At 38.8% G+C, this 13,935-nt stretch overlaps 1 protein-coding gene across 3 annotated transcripts; it reads right to left on the bottom strand.

Annotated features, from left to right (window-relative positions):
* Positions 1–1,262: 1,262 nt before the first annotated feature.
* On the bottom strand, positions 1,263–13,610 carry LOC124277840. 3 transcript variants are annotated; one of them, XM_046713553.1, is made up of 5 exons: positions 13,471–13,610; positions 11,816–11,858; positions 11,592–11,728; positions 1,720–1,846; positions 1,263–1,608 (listed from the first exon to the last, which is right to left on the bottom strand). In XM_046713553.1, exons 3-5 carry the CDS (start codon positions 11,671–11,673, stop codon positions 1,386–1,388), a joined length of 432 nt encoding a protein of 143 aa, XP_046569509.1. In that variant the 5' UTR covers positions 11,674–11,728; positions 11,816–11,858; positions 13,471–13,610; the 3' UTR covers positions 1,263–1,385. The 3 variants fall into 3 exon arrangements, with proteins under 3 accessions (XP_046569509.1, XP_046569510.1, XP_046569512.1); XM_046713554.1 differs by lacking the exons at positions 11,592–11,728; positions 11,816–11,858; positions 13,471–13,610 and adding exons at positions 2,146–2,155; positions 5,944–6,083; positions 6,727–6,805 and having other exon boundaries at positions 1,720–1,851; XM_046713556.1 differs by lacking the exons at positions 11,592–11,728; positions 11,816–11,858; positions 13,471–13,610 and adding exons at positions 5,947–6,083; positions 6,727–6,805.
* Positions 13,611–13,935: the final 325 nt, after the last annotated feature.

The raw sequence follows: 13,935 nt of genomic DNA, 5'->3' as shown, positions 1-13,935 counted from the left end.
GGTATCGACAAGACAGTAAGGCTTTATCCAAAGTTTGCATTTGATGGGTGGATCTACAAAACAACCAAGCCCACGGTATCGACAAGACAGTAAGGCTTTATCCAAAGTTTGCTGATGGGTGGATCTACAAACAACCAAAGCCCACGGTATCGACAAGACGAGTAAGGCTTTATCCAAAGTTTGCTGATGGGTGGATCTACAAACAACCAAAGCCTACGGTATCGACAAGACAGGTAAGGCTTTATCCAAAGTTTGCTGATGGGTGGATCTACAAAACAACCAAAGCCCACGGTATCGGCAAGTAAGGCTTTATCCAAAGTTTGCTTGATGGGTGGATCTACAAACAACCAAAGCCCACGGTATCGACAAGACGGTAAAGGCTTTATCCAAAGTTTGCTGATGGGTGGATCTACAAACAAACTGACAAAGCCCACGGTATCGACAAGACAGTAAGGCTTTATCAAAGTTTGCTGATGGGTGGATCTACAAACAGCCAAAGCCTACGGTATCGACAAGACAGTAAGGCTTTATCCAAAGTTTGCTGATGGGTGGATCTACAAACAAGCAAAGCCCATCGACAAGATATCGATCCAATTTTAGCACATGGGTGGATCTACAAAACAGCCAAAGCCTACGGTATCGACAAAAGTTTAAGGAGGCTTTATCCAAAGATGATGGGTGGATCTACAAACAACCAATCGACAAGACAGTAAGGCTTTACTCAAAGTTTGCTGATGGGTGGATCTACAGACAACCAAAGCCCACAGTATTAACAAGATGATGTAGGCTTTATCCAAAGTTTGCTGATGGGTGGATCTACAAACAGCCAAAGCCCACGGTATCAACAAGACAGTAAGGTTTATCCAAAGTTTGCTGATGGGTGGATCTACAAACAACCAAAGCCCACGGTATCGACAAGACAGTAAGGCTTTATCCAAAGTAGAGCAGATTGTTGAAACAGACAAAGACTGCTAGGGAATTGACGCCTTTAAAGTTAAGCAATATCAAGAGGCAAAAATAACATTTCCAAAATGGGCCAAAATATTTTTGATTTCATTAAATGCCAAATATGTTCTTTTCCTACAGACCACAAGTTCATGCTTGCATTACTTATAGGAACGTGTTAGAGAACGTGGACCTGGACGATCACGATGTAAATTCCCCTCATGTGGCTTCCAAACTCATTGTTTTGTCTCAAACTTGCAGGACATGAAATCTAAGGCGACTTCACAGCCGTCAGCTGTTCAAATATTGACGACATAAATATCGTGCACAGCCTGTTACCAATTGGGACAGCAAGGTTTTTTGTAAATATTATTATGGATGCGGTGGATGCATTTTAATTACATTAACATTTAAACTAATCTGTTACTACGATATGCTCTCTACATATTTTCATAAGCCTTGTTCTTAATGACGTCATAGTCATTGTTCGACTTGGCCTCGACGTCCAGTGTAGAATAGTCGTTGTTGTAGATGCTGCGGCCACAAGCCTGCTCGGATATGGATGTGTAGTTGTCTGACGGCTCTGTAGAGTTCCTGTCCGCTTGGGTTGATGTGGCCCTGACTTTCATCTCATCCTTCTGAGAAGAGTTTATCCACTGCAATCTGCAAAGCCGACAGTGAAAAGTAATTAGTATGTTGTACATGTTATTCAGAAAGAATTGTACATCATAAATAATATAAAGCATCCCGACAGTGTTGCTAAAGGTTACTTACCTCCATTGTCTTACCAGGCCAGTGTATAGTCCAACTCCAAGAAGCACTGTGAGGCATATCCCAGCAACCAAGCCGATCACACCAGCTAATACAGGGGTGACTGCCGAATCCGATTCCCTCAGTGATGCTATAAAGGAAGAGAAGTTATTCTGTATAGGTGAGTCGAAATCGGTTTTAACGTAGCAATGAATACTTTTAAAACAAACCATTAATGTACCTGAGAAGCGGATGTGCGGATGTACGGACCTATACGGTCGCGCTGGAAGGCTTATTGTATAGTAGCTTAATAATGTTATATTTTTTCTTTGAAAATTTACACCCGTCAGGGTAAGAATGTAACGCCAGAGAGCAAGTATCGTGTTGGATTCTAGGCGCTAAAATTGCGTTATTATTATTATATGGCCTTAACGTCTGTATGTTTGAACATATCTGGATAATGCTCCGATAATAATGTTATATTTTTCATCTGATATTGATGTGCAAATGATTGGTTCTGGTTGTACCTTAATTATAACCCCACCATGTTTGAAATCACCACAATGGTTACCTGGTGCTGGAAATTAATTCAGGCTGGCTAAGGGTTAATGATATTAATGTGTATGGTAGTAGTTTGTTCAAATAACTATTATGGAGGGTTGGCGTAATGTCAGATAATAGACATGTCCTACTGATATATGTGAGGTTAACGTCTTATCTGATCAAATTACGGTGGCGATATCAATTCTAGGGTTAGCTTTGTGGTTAAAGAGGGAAAAAATGAAATTCTTGCACTGCGAAGTTAATAATCCAACATTTATTCTTGAGGCAGCTTGTTCTAATTAGATAATGGCACATTACGGTGATGGAAGTAATGACATGTGATGATAAGGAAGGATTATTCTATTACAGGTATATAGCGATGTGATAATATGCTTGGCACACACATCATGTCAGCAGTGAAACTCAGGGTGTTTTAAACTGGTGTCCAGGAAGTGTATAAACCAGTACAAATGATATTATATAATCCAGTTTCAGGAACTTACAGATCAGATTCTTTGTTTCTTTTTAGCATCTTTCCTGTGTTTTTTCTTTCCTGTAATCTGCCGACGTCGATCGTCAAATCTTGCTCCTCCAGATTATCAAAGGTTTCTATTAGGAAAAGGAAGTAGATTGGTTTCATTCGTCCAATAATAGATTATTACAATCCGACACAGAAACATTCATAAATTTGATTATTATCTGTATCAAAACAAATTAATAAGTAATTGTGGTAGTAATGCATTACTGGAGGAGTGTAGAAGTTTCTATTAACATGACAGACATGATTATGCAGCAAATATGCACTACATAATGGTATGCTATGTCAATTCTGCTGAAATTACACTAGATACCTGACAATGAGAATAATTGGATGCTAGATTTACCCAATGGTAGACAAGAGCAGATTAATTGTCCATTTTAAAATACATTATACAAATCTTATGAGCCAAACATATCTTGATTATGATGACGAGACAATAATAAAAGAGCTTAGGGAATTAAGTTTTTTACCTTAAATAAAGTAACTTTAATGGATTTTCAAGGTATCCCTCAGGGAACTTTCCATGATTCTTCTTCTCCACAATAGCTAAAACAAAATGAGACACACATTTGGATCGCGGGCATATGATTGGTAATATTTTCCACCGGAATATCATGTACTACTGGTTTCATCTATATTTATTTGCCTTGCACCGGATACATGTATAACAATTTCTTAAAATATATTTTATTCCATCAATAACCTGGAAGGTGAAAAAGCTAAACATACGCTCAGTACACGGTTCCAATGTAGCTGGATGCATAATTGAAATAGTCCGACAGAAAGAATAATACTGAGACAAAATTACCTCCACAAAAATGACTGAAGGAATAAATGTTTGGTTATGGTGTTGGTTGTGCCCAGCAACAAAATGAGCTGCCGCAGAAGTAAAGAGTATATAAACATCAGACTCAACGTACAGGAACACAGGGGTATTCTTGTCTTATGGTTATGCGAATGTTTAAACAAATTTATCAACAATAATGTTGTTTTTAACAGATTTCACACCAAAATGCAATGTCCACATTAATAACCGTGGGAGAAATCAGAATGCGCGCTGCCCAATGTAGATTCACCGAAAACGTTTAATTCGATGCAAACTGACTGCTAGATAAAAGAAAATGAAATTAATTTTATCTGAAACCTACCTGCCAGTTTCTCTGTCTTGGGTTTCCGTTGAGATCGCTTGAGTTCCCGGATCCTTGTTTCCAAAGCTTCGATTGTCAAGTTTGTTGCTATGTGTCAAAGAAAGAGCTATAGCAAGTATACAGACTGCCATTTCTACTACCTTACTCTCATAGACTTACTTGAAAAGAACAACGAAGTTTTTTTTCAAGCTCGCGCGTGTACGTTTGAACAAAAGTGGCGACATTTCAAATAAAGGCTTATGGGTAGTCAATTAGGTTTGTTTTTTCATTTCTATTGTTAACACGCCAATGATGCTTACCTTCACAAGCTTGGAAGAAACTGATAACTGCAATGGGTGGCTTTGTAAATTGTTTGTTTTTGAAGTATCCGTCACATCTCGCGAGGGCCTCATTCATTTCCAAATCAAAGCGCTTTGGTTTTCAGGACAACAATTTTGGTAATAATGATCTGACTGCCAGGTGGGCAGCACATGCTACCTCGACCGTAATGACGGACCCAGGACTGGGCAGCTGTCAACCATGGCAAAATTTCCTCAACCTAAAGTGAAACAATATGAACGGTGGTTATATTTCCCGTAATAAAATTACTCCAAGAAATCAATTATAAGCTTTTTCCAGATTTTTCCGACGCGTTGATCGTATATGACCGATCAAAATTTGATCCCTATTTCTGTGTTTTACCTGATATTTAGGTTAATCACCTATTATTTTAAAACCACACAGCGTAGTTCCCTAAAAGATTCTGTAGTAAAATTAATGTGCATGCAATGGGAACGATTTTACCCGTTTTTTTGTCATCTAGTGAACTTATAGCAGGTATAGTACTACATGTTATATAGCCTATGCATGCAGGTGCAGCAAAAGGAATTATCAGCTGAGTTAAAAAACAAAACACAGATGAAAAGGATTAGCGGAAATGTACGCTAATTGCTTTTCTGACATGGCAACAACAATAACAAACCATTCGTGGTTACGTATGTCAGGATGTTTAGTGGCTATGGTGGATAATGTACCTCGGAGCGGTCGGCTTTCTAAAGAAGGGTTTTTGAAAAGTACAATCTGTTTTGTTATAACGTTAGTTGGTTTAAGTTTGATATCTATGCACTGGTAAGGGGCGTAAAGAATTCGATGGTCACGCTGATGACCTGGATTCAATTGCCAGCATGAGTACAATGTGTGAAGCCACTTTCTGGTGATATTGCTGGAATATTGCTTAAAGCGGCATTAAACAAAACCCACTCACTCACTCACTAGAACCTGTTTCGAGTATGTCAGTCACAGCAGAAATTCCGATTCAAATGTACAAAGAAAATAATCCGATAGAAGACAATTGTCGCCATGGAATGCCTCCGTTTGGCATTTATAACTTTGGCATTTATAACTTATACTCGATTGTGAATAGACTGTGTGGAACTTCTCAGTACACTTCAGAAGACAAGTATTTTTAACATAGTTGCTTTCATGAAAAATTTGAATGAAACTTCCAAATATAGATGTATAATCATGTCTCCATGCTCACAGCGTTTTGTAACACAAGTAACGAAGATTTGCCACGTACGACAGCAGTGTGCAAAGTTGAAAAATGAAACGGTTTGATAGTCTTTTCTGAGTTTGTAAAGTCAGTCAAATCCTTTGAAAAATCAAAACTACTTTGGTTATGGTCAGTCTTTGAGATTCAATCTTTCACTCAGCATAGAAATCATGTACAATATCCAGGTCTCAACACATATTACGCATGAATCTTTGTCCAAGTTGCATAGTATGCGTTCACATAACACATGTTGCATGTATTAAACAGGGATCGTGGTCTAAAACAACGAAGGGTAATAATATCACAGGTTGTATTTCATATTCAGACGTAACTAATGTGAGTGAACATGCCAGCTATGACAAATGTTTTCATCGTAATTTGTCATAAATACATTTGTTCCGCTTATTTGTTTTGTTTAGACGATTGTCGTATGATCAAGGAGGTACAACCCATTTATTTAATGTTATGAAGTAAATAAAACTACGTACAAAGCTTCACTGAGCAGTTAGAGCCATTGTACCCCTCGGTACATCCCCGGGACATCGTCCATCAATAACATCACACGTCCCGTTACACTGGCCGCAGTCCCGCTCACAGATCAACCCGCATTTCCCACTGTCACAAACTACGCAACAAGTACACAGTTGTATATATTTTCAGGCATTACACATCACATGGTTAGACTGTTGTTGTGACTTGTAGGAGCGGATCTGACATTTCAAACGTGTTTGAGTTACAAGAAATGAAAGAGATACAAAACACAGCTCATATCAATATTTTGTCTGTGAGATCAAAGTTTATTACCTTTCACTTATAGACTTCCACACTCACCGTACGTAAGTCCAAACGCATTCAGTGTAAATTTAAACCTACTATTACTTTTAAATCGTAGTATATATGTTCCGTTAATTTATGGCTAGATTATCTAAAATTGCTAGCAGCTGAAGGGATGGTGTAAATCAAGCTAGGGTCCATGCAGGAAGCAAATATACTCTAAGTCCCCATGGTCCCTAGTATGGTGATCTACCTTCAGTTGTTGGCAATCTATAGCCCGTTTTTATATTGTATTGTCATCTATACTTGAACTGTTTTAGATTTAATTACTGGTTTAAAATATATATCTGTGATAATCTTGTTGTTTTACTGTCCTTTGTTGACAGGTTTCTGTAATTTGCCATTAATTACTGTGTATAACATTTTTCTCGTCACGATATGGCTGAAATATTGCCGATGTAACGATTTATATCACTCACTCACTCCACACTCACCTGTCTGACACGGATAGAGTTTCCACCCTGCCTGACATCCACCTGTACAGGTTCTAGTGACGTGATGGCATGTGATGTTGTCAGCACAGTCAGACAGAGTCAAAGGATACCACAGACAGATAAGTCACCTCAACACTATAGTTGATACCATACTTTCCCCTGGGACGCTCTGTGTGTATGACGCAGATCATCCATAACAACACTATATGAGTTACAGTTGATGCCCTAATTTCCCCTGGGACACCCTGTGATATCCCATAGCAGACAAGATCAACTCAACATACTATAGTTACAGTTGATGCCCTACTTTCTCCGTGGGACACCCTGTGAGGAATATCCCATAGCAGACAAGATTCATCTAACAACATAACAGTTGACACTATAGTTACAGTTGAGACAAGATTCATCCCATAACAACACTTTCCCCTGGGACACCCTGTGAGGAATATCCCATAGCAGACAAGATTCATCTCAACATAACAACACTATAGTTACAGTTGATACCATACTTTCCCTCGGACACCCTGTAAGGAATATCCCATAGCAGACAAGATTCATCTCAACATAACAACACTATAGTTACAGTTGATGCCCTACTTTCCCTGGGACACCCTGTGAGAATATCACACTGCAGATAAGATTCATCTCAACACTACAGTCACAGTTGATGCCATACTTTTCCCTGGGACACTCTGTGAGGAATATCACATAGCAGACAAGAGTCATCTCAACATATCAACACCTCAGTTACAGTTGATACCATACTTTCCCCTGGGACACCCTGTGAGTGAATATCCCATAACGCAGACAAGAGTCATCTCAACATATCAACGCTATAGTTACAGTTGATGCCCTAATTTCCCCTGGGACACTCTGTGTGGAATATCAAATGGCAGATAAGATTAATCTCAACATAACAACACTACAGTTACAGTTGATACCATACTTTCCCCTGGGACACCCTGTGAGGAATATCCCATAGCAGACAAGAGTCATCTCAACATATCAACACCTCAGTTACAGTTGATACCATACTTTCCCCTGGGACACCCTGTGAGGAATATCCCATAGCAGACAAAAGAGTCATCTCAACATATCAACACTATAGTTACAGTTGATGCCCTAATTTCCCCTGGGACACTCTGTGTGGAATATCAAATGGCAGATAAGATTAATCTCAACATAACAACACTACAGTTACAGTTGATACCATACTTTCCCTGGGACACTCTGTGAGGAATATCCCATAGCAGACAAGAGTCATCTCAACATATCAACACCTCAGTTACAGTTGATACCATACTTTCCCTGGGACACCCTGTGAGGAATATCCCATAGCAGACAAGCGTCATCTCAACATATCGATACTATAGTTACAGTTGATGCCATACTTTCCCTGGGACACTCTGCGTTGAATATCACATGGCAGATAAGATTCATCTCAACATATCAATACTCCACTTACAGTTGATGCCATACTGTCCCCTGGTACACTGTGTGGAATATCACATGGCAGATAAGATTCATCTCAACATATCAACACTACAGTTTTAGTTGATGCCATACATCCCCCTGGTATACTGTGTCTGGAATACCACATAGCAGATAAGATTCCTCTCAACATATCAACACTAATTTAAGCGTTTAGCAGTTTAGAGGCAGTATGTATCCAGCTTATATTTTGGTTGAAAACAGTGTTTTTATCTTCATGATGACGATATGATAAGAAATGGGAAAATTCTAGTCGCCAACAAAACACGGACTTTTATGGTGTTACCTACTCCAACCCAATCTAACAACAAACATTCGAAAGTTTAATCCAAAAATATTACTTTACGCACACAAAGATATATTGAAAGGAATATACACTGACTTCCTCAATGACAATAGTTTTCCTTTTTCACTGGTTTGCATTCAGCAATCATTCTTTTCACATCACTATCTTTCCTGAGGATAATAAAAAGTTATATTTGAACATAATGAGGGTGTCAGCGCCTAAACACGATTCACTGAATCTATATCTGATTCCGATGCCCAATTTGTCAAATTGTCTCAATCCAGTAATTACTTACTGCCTTACATTCATCTGGACGATACACCACGAGATAACTTAAATATATAAGAGAATCACATGACTCAAGGGAAACTCATTCACTGTTGCGCAAAATTAATGACCACCGATGTGATCAGCAACTGTGTCTTTGGCTCTGGAAAGAAGTGACCGAATGGACCACAGAACTGGAATATAACTGCAATTATGACGGATGAACATTCACAAACCTGTGGTCCAACACCTCGTCAATTGCCATTTTCACAACCTCTTATCATTCTAAACCCATCAGCCACTGTCATTGGATTCAAAACAATATCTTCTTGATTGCCCAATAACAGTTCTATTTTCACAGCAGAAGCTAACGCCAATATTAACAGCTCTTAAATACATTAATAAACACCGTAAATATAAACAATGCATAATCTTTTCCGATTCTCTTTCATGCCTTCAGGCCATTAAGAATCTTTCTTGTAAACATCCACTATTAATAGAAACAAGAAGACAAAGTCATGAATATCCCCGCAACGGCAAAATACTCTTTATGAATATGTCTACTAGTTATGATTATGTCAAATGTTTTGGAGTGTATACAGCAAAGTGGAAGGATAGTATTGAACGGTTTTTAAGATCTGCTCCAGAGAGGAGCACTAACTAACAGTTGAAGCCTAACTTGTTGCCATGGAAATGCAACAAAAGACATCCTCATAGTCACAACCTAAGTCATGTTTCAATGGAAACCACAAAAATTATAATTCATATCTGGGTTTAAACCCCAAAAGGCACATCTAGGGATATGTGTACCAACTTAGATGAAGCTAGCATGTATAATTGAGGAGATCTGCTCGGACGAGATGACATCCTCCTCATAGCCACAGCCTGTCACGTTTCCAAGGGAACCACAAAAATATACTTCATATCTGGGTCTAACCCCCAAAGGGGATCATCTAGGGATCATGCTTGATATGTGTGCCAAGTTTGATGAAGCCAGCACGTATAGTTTAGAGATCTGCTCCGGACAAGCCATCCTCACAGCCTAATTCACGTTTCCACGGAAACCGCAAGAAATAAACCGCAAAAGGCGCATCTAGGGATCATGATTGACATGTCCAAGTTTGATTAAGCTATCACCAGTAGTTTAGGAGATATGCTTTGGATAAAGTGTGACGGACGACGGACGGACGGAACTCGTTTCTATATGGTTGTCGCGAGGGATAATGATTGAATTGCATAGTGATCTTGCTACTGCCAATGCGACATCGTCTTTTGTTCGTTACCCAGCCATGTTTGTATTTCTAGAAACTGGCTGATTTTGTTGCTAAGGCAGCACTCAACAAATCTGTGACACCACTTCTTATCCCATGCTCTGATTACAAAGCTAGCATTAGAACTTACATCCGTGATCTGATGCAGAAGAAGTGGGACACCCAGGTAGGTATCAATAAACTACATGAAATAAAACCCTATATCGGTGATAAAATAATGATGCATATCAATTCCGTAACAAAAGTTGTTATCAAAGGTTTATTATGTTGAACGTAACAAATATGTTTTCGTACAACATTATCGTGGAGATTTTCATTTTCTATGGTGCTCTCAAGTACGTCCCAGTGCTACACGCTATGATCTTGTATAAATTTCAGTAGCCGTATATCCAGTGGTTTCTGAAGTATAGGATAGTTACAACAAATTACGTCTCTGCATGGGCCGTTACCCATTTTTCTCAAACTCATAATATAACTTTCTTTAAATCCTACATACAATTCTATTTGACTATGAGTTCAAATTCAGTTTTGAAGTAACTTGGCCATATGTATCCAATGCTACACTGACTCGCTGGATTCATGATCTTTGTGATGCTCCTGTTTCTCAATCTACAGCCGACTAACATTACAAAGTTTCTAGCTGCAAAACACAAAATGATAATGTAACCTAACAACTGCCAGGGCTATTTGGCTAACCATGAAACCAAGGGCTTTCTGAAGCCAGAGCTGTCTCAGCTTGATCGATGTTTTCCCAACAATTAACATTAATAGAGAAAGGTAACTCATGTTGTTGTTCACCGGATTGTCTGGTCCAGACCGAAACATTGCCGGAACATAGTTGTGTGCGGCGTGAAATCACCATAATTCATCCAAAATTATCGTGTTGATATAAGTTGCGTATTTACGATATCTAGCCCCACTATCTTCTCACTGTGACGTAGTAAGAGGGACCAGCACGGTCCACATAGCAACCTACGGCAGTTGATGGAGATCACGTGACTACCATTATTTGTACCATTTTGACCATTATTCACCAAATTACAAGGACAATTGCTGCTGTCGTCGTCAATTCAACACCTGTCTTCCGTTGACCAGTATCCTGATCTACCAGCCAAGGGCACCGATATAAACGCTCTTGGACACAACGATGGTTTAAACAACCAAAGTATGAAAATCATTTTCATTAATGAACTAATTGTTGATTTTGGTTTGTTGTTTAAATGGTGCTCTCCGTAATGTTCCAGGTACATGACGTAGATCATCGAGTGTGGTCCAGGCATTCCAGTGATTAACATCATGAGCATCAGTGTATGTAATTAGAATACAATGATAAGTCACCTCTTATGATGCATCCACAATCATTTCTTGCAAAGTGTTGTTCACTGTAAATGTCCTGTAACTAGACATAAAATGTAAACAGAGGAGCAGTGTCTGTTTAAGGCATCCCAATGAAAACACTGTTCATGATACTTAAATATGATACAATAACTGTATCAGATTTACAAAGTGGGCATTTAATATATATGTGGGAAAATAGTGGGATATATTACCTTGTCTACAGTCTATTCCATGATATCCAGCCGCACATCCACCGACACACCGCCCTTGTGTCACATCACAGCTGGAGTCCATCTTGCAGTGACGTGCAGCACAGGACTGGTCACAGTTGACGCCATAATACCCAGTGGCGCATTCTTGTACATATAAGCATAAAGGTATTTAAAGAATATATTCGCCGAAAAATACATTAATATGCATACACAAAACTTTAGTGTTGGTGATGGAATTATTCAAACGCAGCGACGATAAAAGGCATCCTGCAACAGATAAATATCACAACTTGAGGACACAAAACCAAGATGCAAGACTAGGGCACGTTCTGCATGTGACAAATTTGAAGTGGGGTCAGGTCGACTGCAAAACAGAGTCTGTTTTATGCTGTTTAACTGGCAAGTTATTCTGACAATGAAGCGACCTCGCGAAAAGCCTAGTCTGGCCAATGGAAGCAGGACAATTGCAATAATGGCCATTTTCTGGATAGTCACTTCTTTTATTTCACGAATTTCGAAACAGATTCTTGCACCGTTACCAAAAAAGAATTGACATGAGGAGGAGGGAATGTATGTATACAGAATATAAATAAAGTAAATACAGTGGCAACGTCATTAAAATAACTAGGCAACAAGTTGATGAAACCAGGGAATTAGATTAGAGATGGAAGTCAGGGTTCTACAAATCAAGGGGTAATTTAGAAAGGACCGGATATTTACACAGTTAAATTCGGCCTTGCTGAGAAGTCCATAGGCTGTCCACAGGTTTCTGGTGTGATGGCCATCAAGAAGATTTAGATAATACTCCTGCATTTTAATTGCAGCGAAATTTATAAGTTATAAAAGCTTGTAAAGGATTAGGCATCATGACATATATCTGTTAGGTATTTCCCATCTGTATTTTTGATTGTTTATGGCAGTGCAGAAATTATTATTATAATTATCGTGTAATTAGTTTTGCAGCTATATACGAGTATTATTGGCAACATCGTTTTCACGTAATTCAGTGTTTTGAAATCTGTTTTGGTAAGAAATCTAGCAAAAGATCGTAGCATGTTGTTCTGAGCATTATAACATATATTGCATTCGTAAAACATCTTAAGCTAGTACCATCACATTACGCTATTTGTTTTAGAACACAGTTGTACTTTGTAAGACACAATGTCAACAACGTCGCCTGTCAGACGCTCTAAGCGTCCAGTTACGAAAAACTAACTATCAGATATGGATTAATCTTACCTTGTCCTTCGACAAACTGATCGTAATCCCTTAACACTCGTTAATTATGCATTTGGTGAATTTGTGATCAGGGTCGAACTATTTGTTTTTGGTGACGCCCGCCTTTTAACTTTGTGACAGCCAGTCTATTTCGCAACGGGGTTACCGCTACTTTTGACTCAGATTAGTGTTTTGCATTGTAAAGTTTATGTAATCTTGTGAACTACGTAGAAGAACCCAGAATTGTACTTGATGATGTATCAGGTCATGTTTCAAAGCCGATGTTAATTCTGACAACGGGAACTATGTGATTCTCACTGTTGTATTCATGCGCAATGTTCAGCATCATTATTTATGAACGTGTTTTTCATAAATATGACTTCCAGTGCCACTGTCAAATTGTATAAGGGGCTGAGTCATGTTTTAAACATCTTATGTGTCAGATAAACTCCAACTGCCTCCTGACATCTGTAATCTTCCTCTTTGAATTGTCCATCATAATTCCCAGCCGATGCTGCTTGTTGATATTACGTCCCTCAGCAGGCAGCAAGGACGTAGCAAGACGTAGAGAGACGCAATTGTTGATCTTATGATACTGGGAGGCATTTAATGAATTAATTACACATAATTAATTGGTTGGTAAAAATAGTCATTTTCCTACCTGATTACCTCCTGAGATAATTCGCCTTCCTCTTTATTTCAGTGGTTTCATGTTGTGAAAGTAGATCCCTCAAAAGAATAAGGACGTAACGGGACGTAATATCTCGTAATTTGATTGGTCTAGAACTGACATGTGACCATTTTCTCACACCTATAAATACGGTGAGACCCATGTTGGGTCATTCTGACTTTGGCAGTCTACAGATCAGTTTCATGCCAAGGGCAGGAAATTCAGCCCAAAAGTTCTACTTATATTGCCCTAACACTGGTCCATGCACATAAACCTTAAGCTTGAGAGGGATCTACTTATTAGAAAGAGCATTGTGCTGAAGTACATTTATACCCATGAATAAAAAGCTATTTATTCATTGAAAAGAAGTGTTTGACTCTTCCTGAAAACAAGACTGACAAGGTTTATTAGAAGTTGGAGTCCCGGCCGCCACACTGGAAAACAGCAGCGAGCACT

Source organism: Haliotis rubra, unplaced genomic scaffold (assembly GCF_003918875.1).
Source record: "Haliotis rubra isolate DU_JTF1 unplaced genomic scaffold, ASM391887v1 Scf2280, whole genome shotgun sequence".
Lineage (NCBI taxonomy): Eukaryota > Metazoa > Mollusca > Gastropoda > Lepetellida > Haliotidae > Haliotis > Haliotis rubra.
This window is presented reverse-complemented; position numbering and strand designations above follow the sequence as displayed.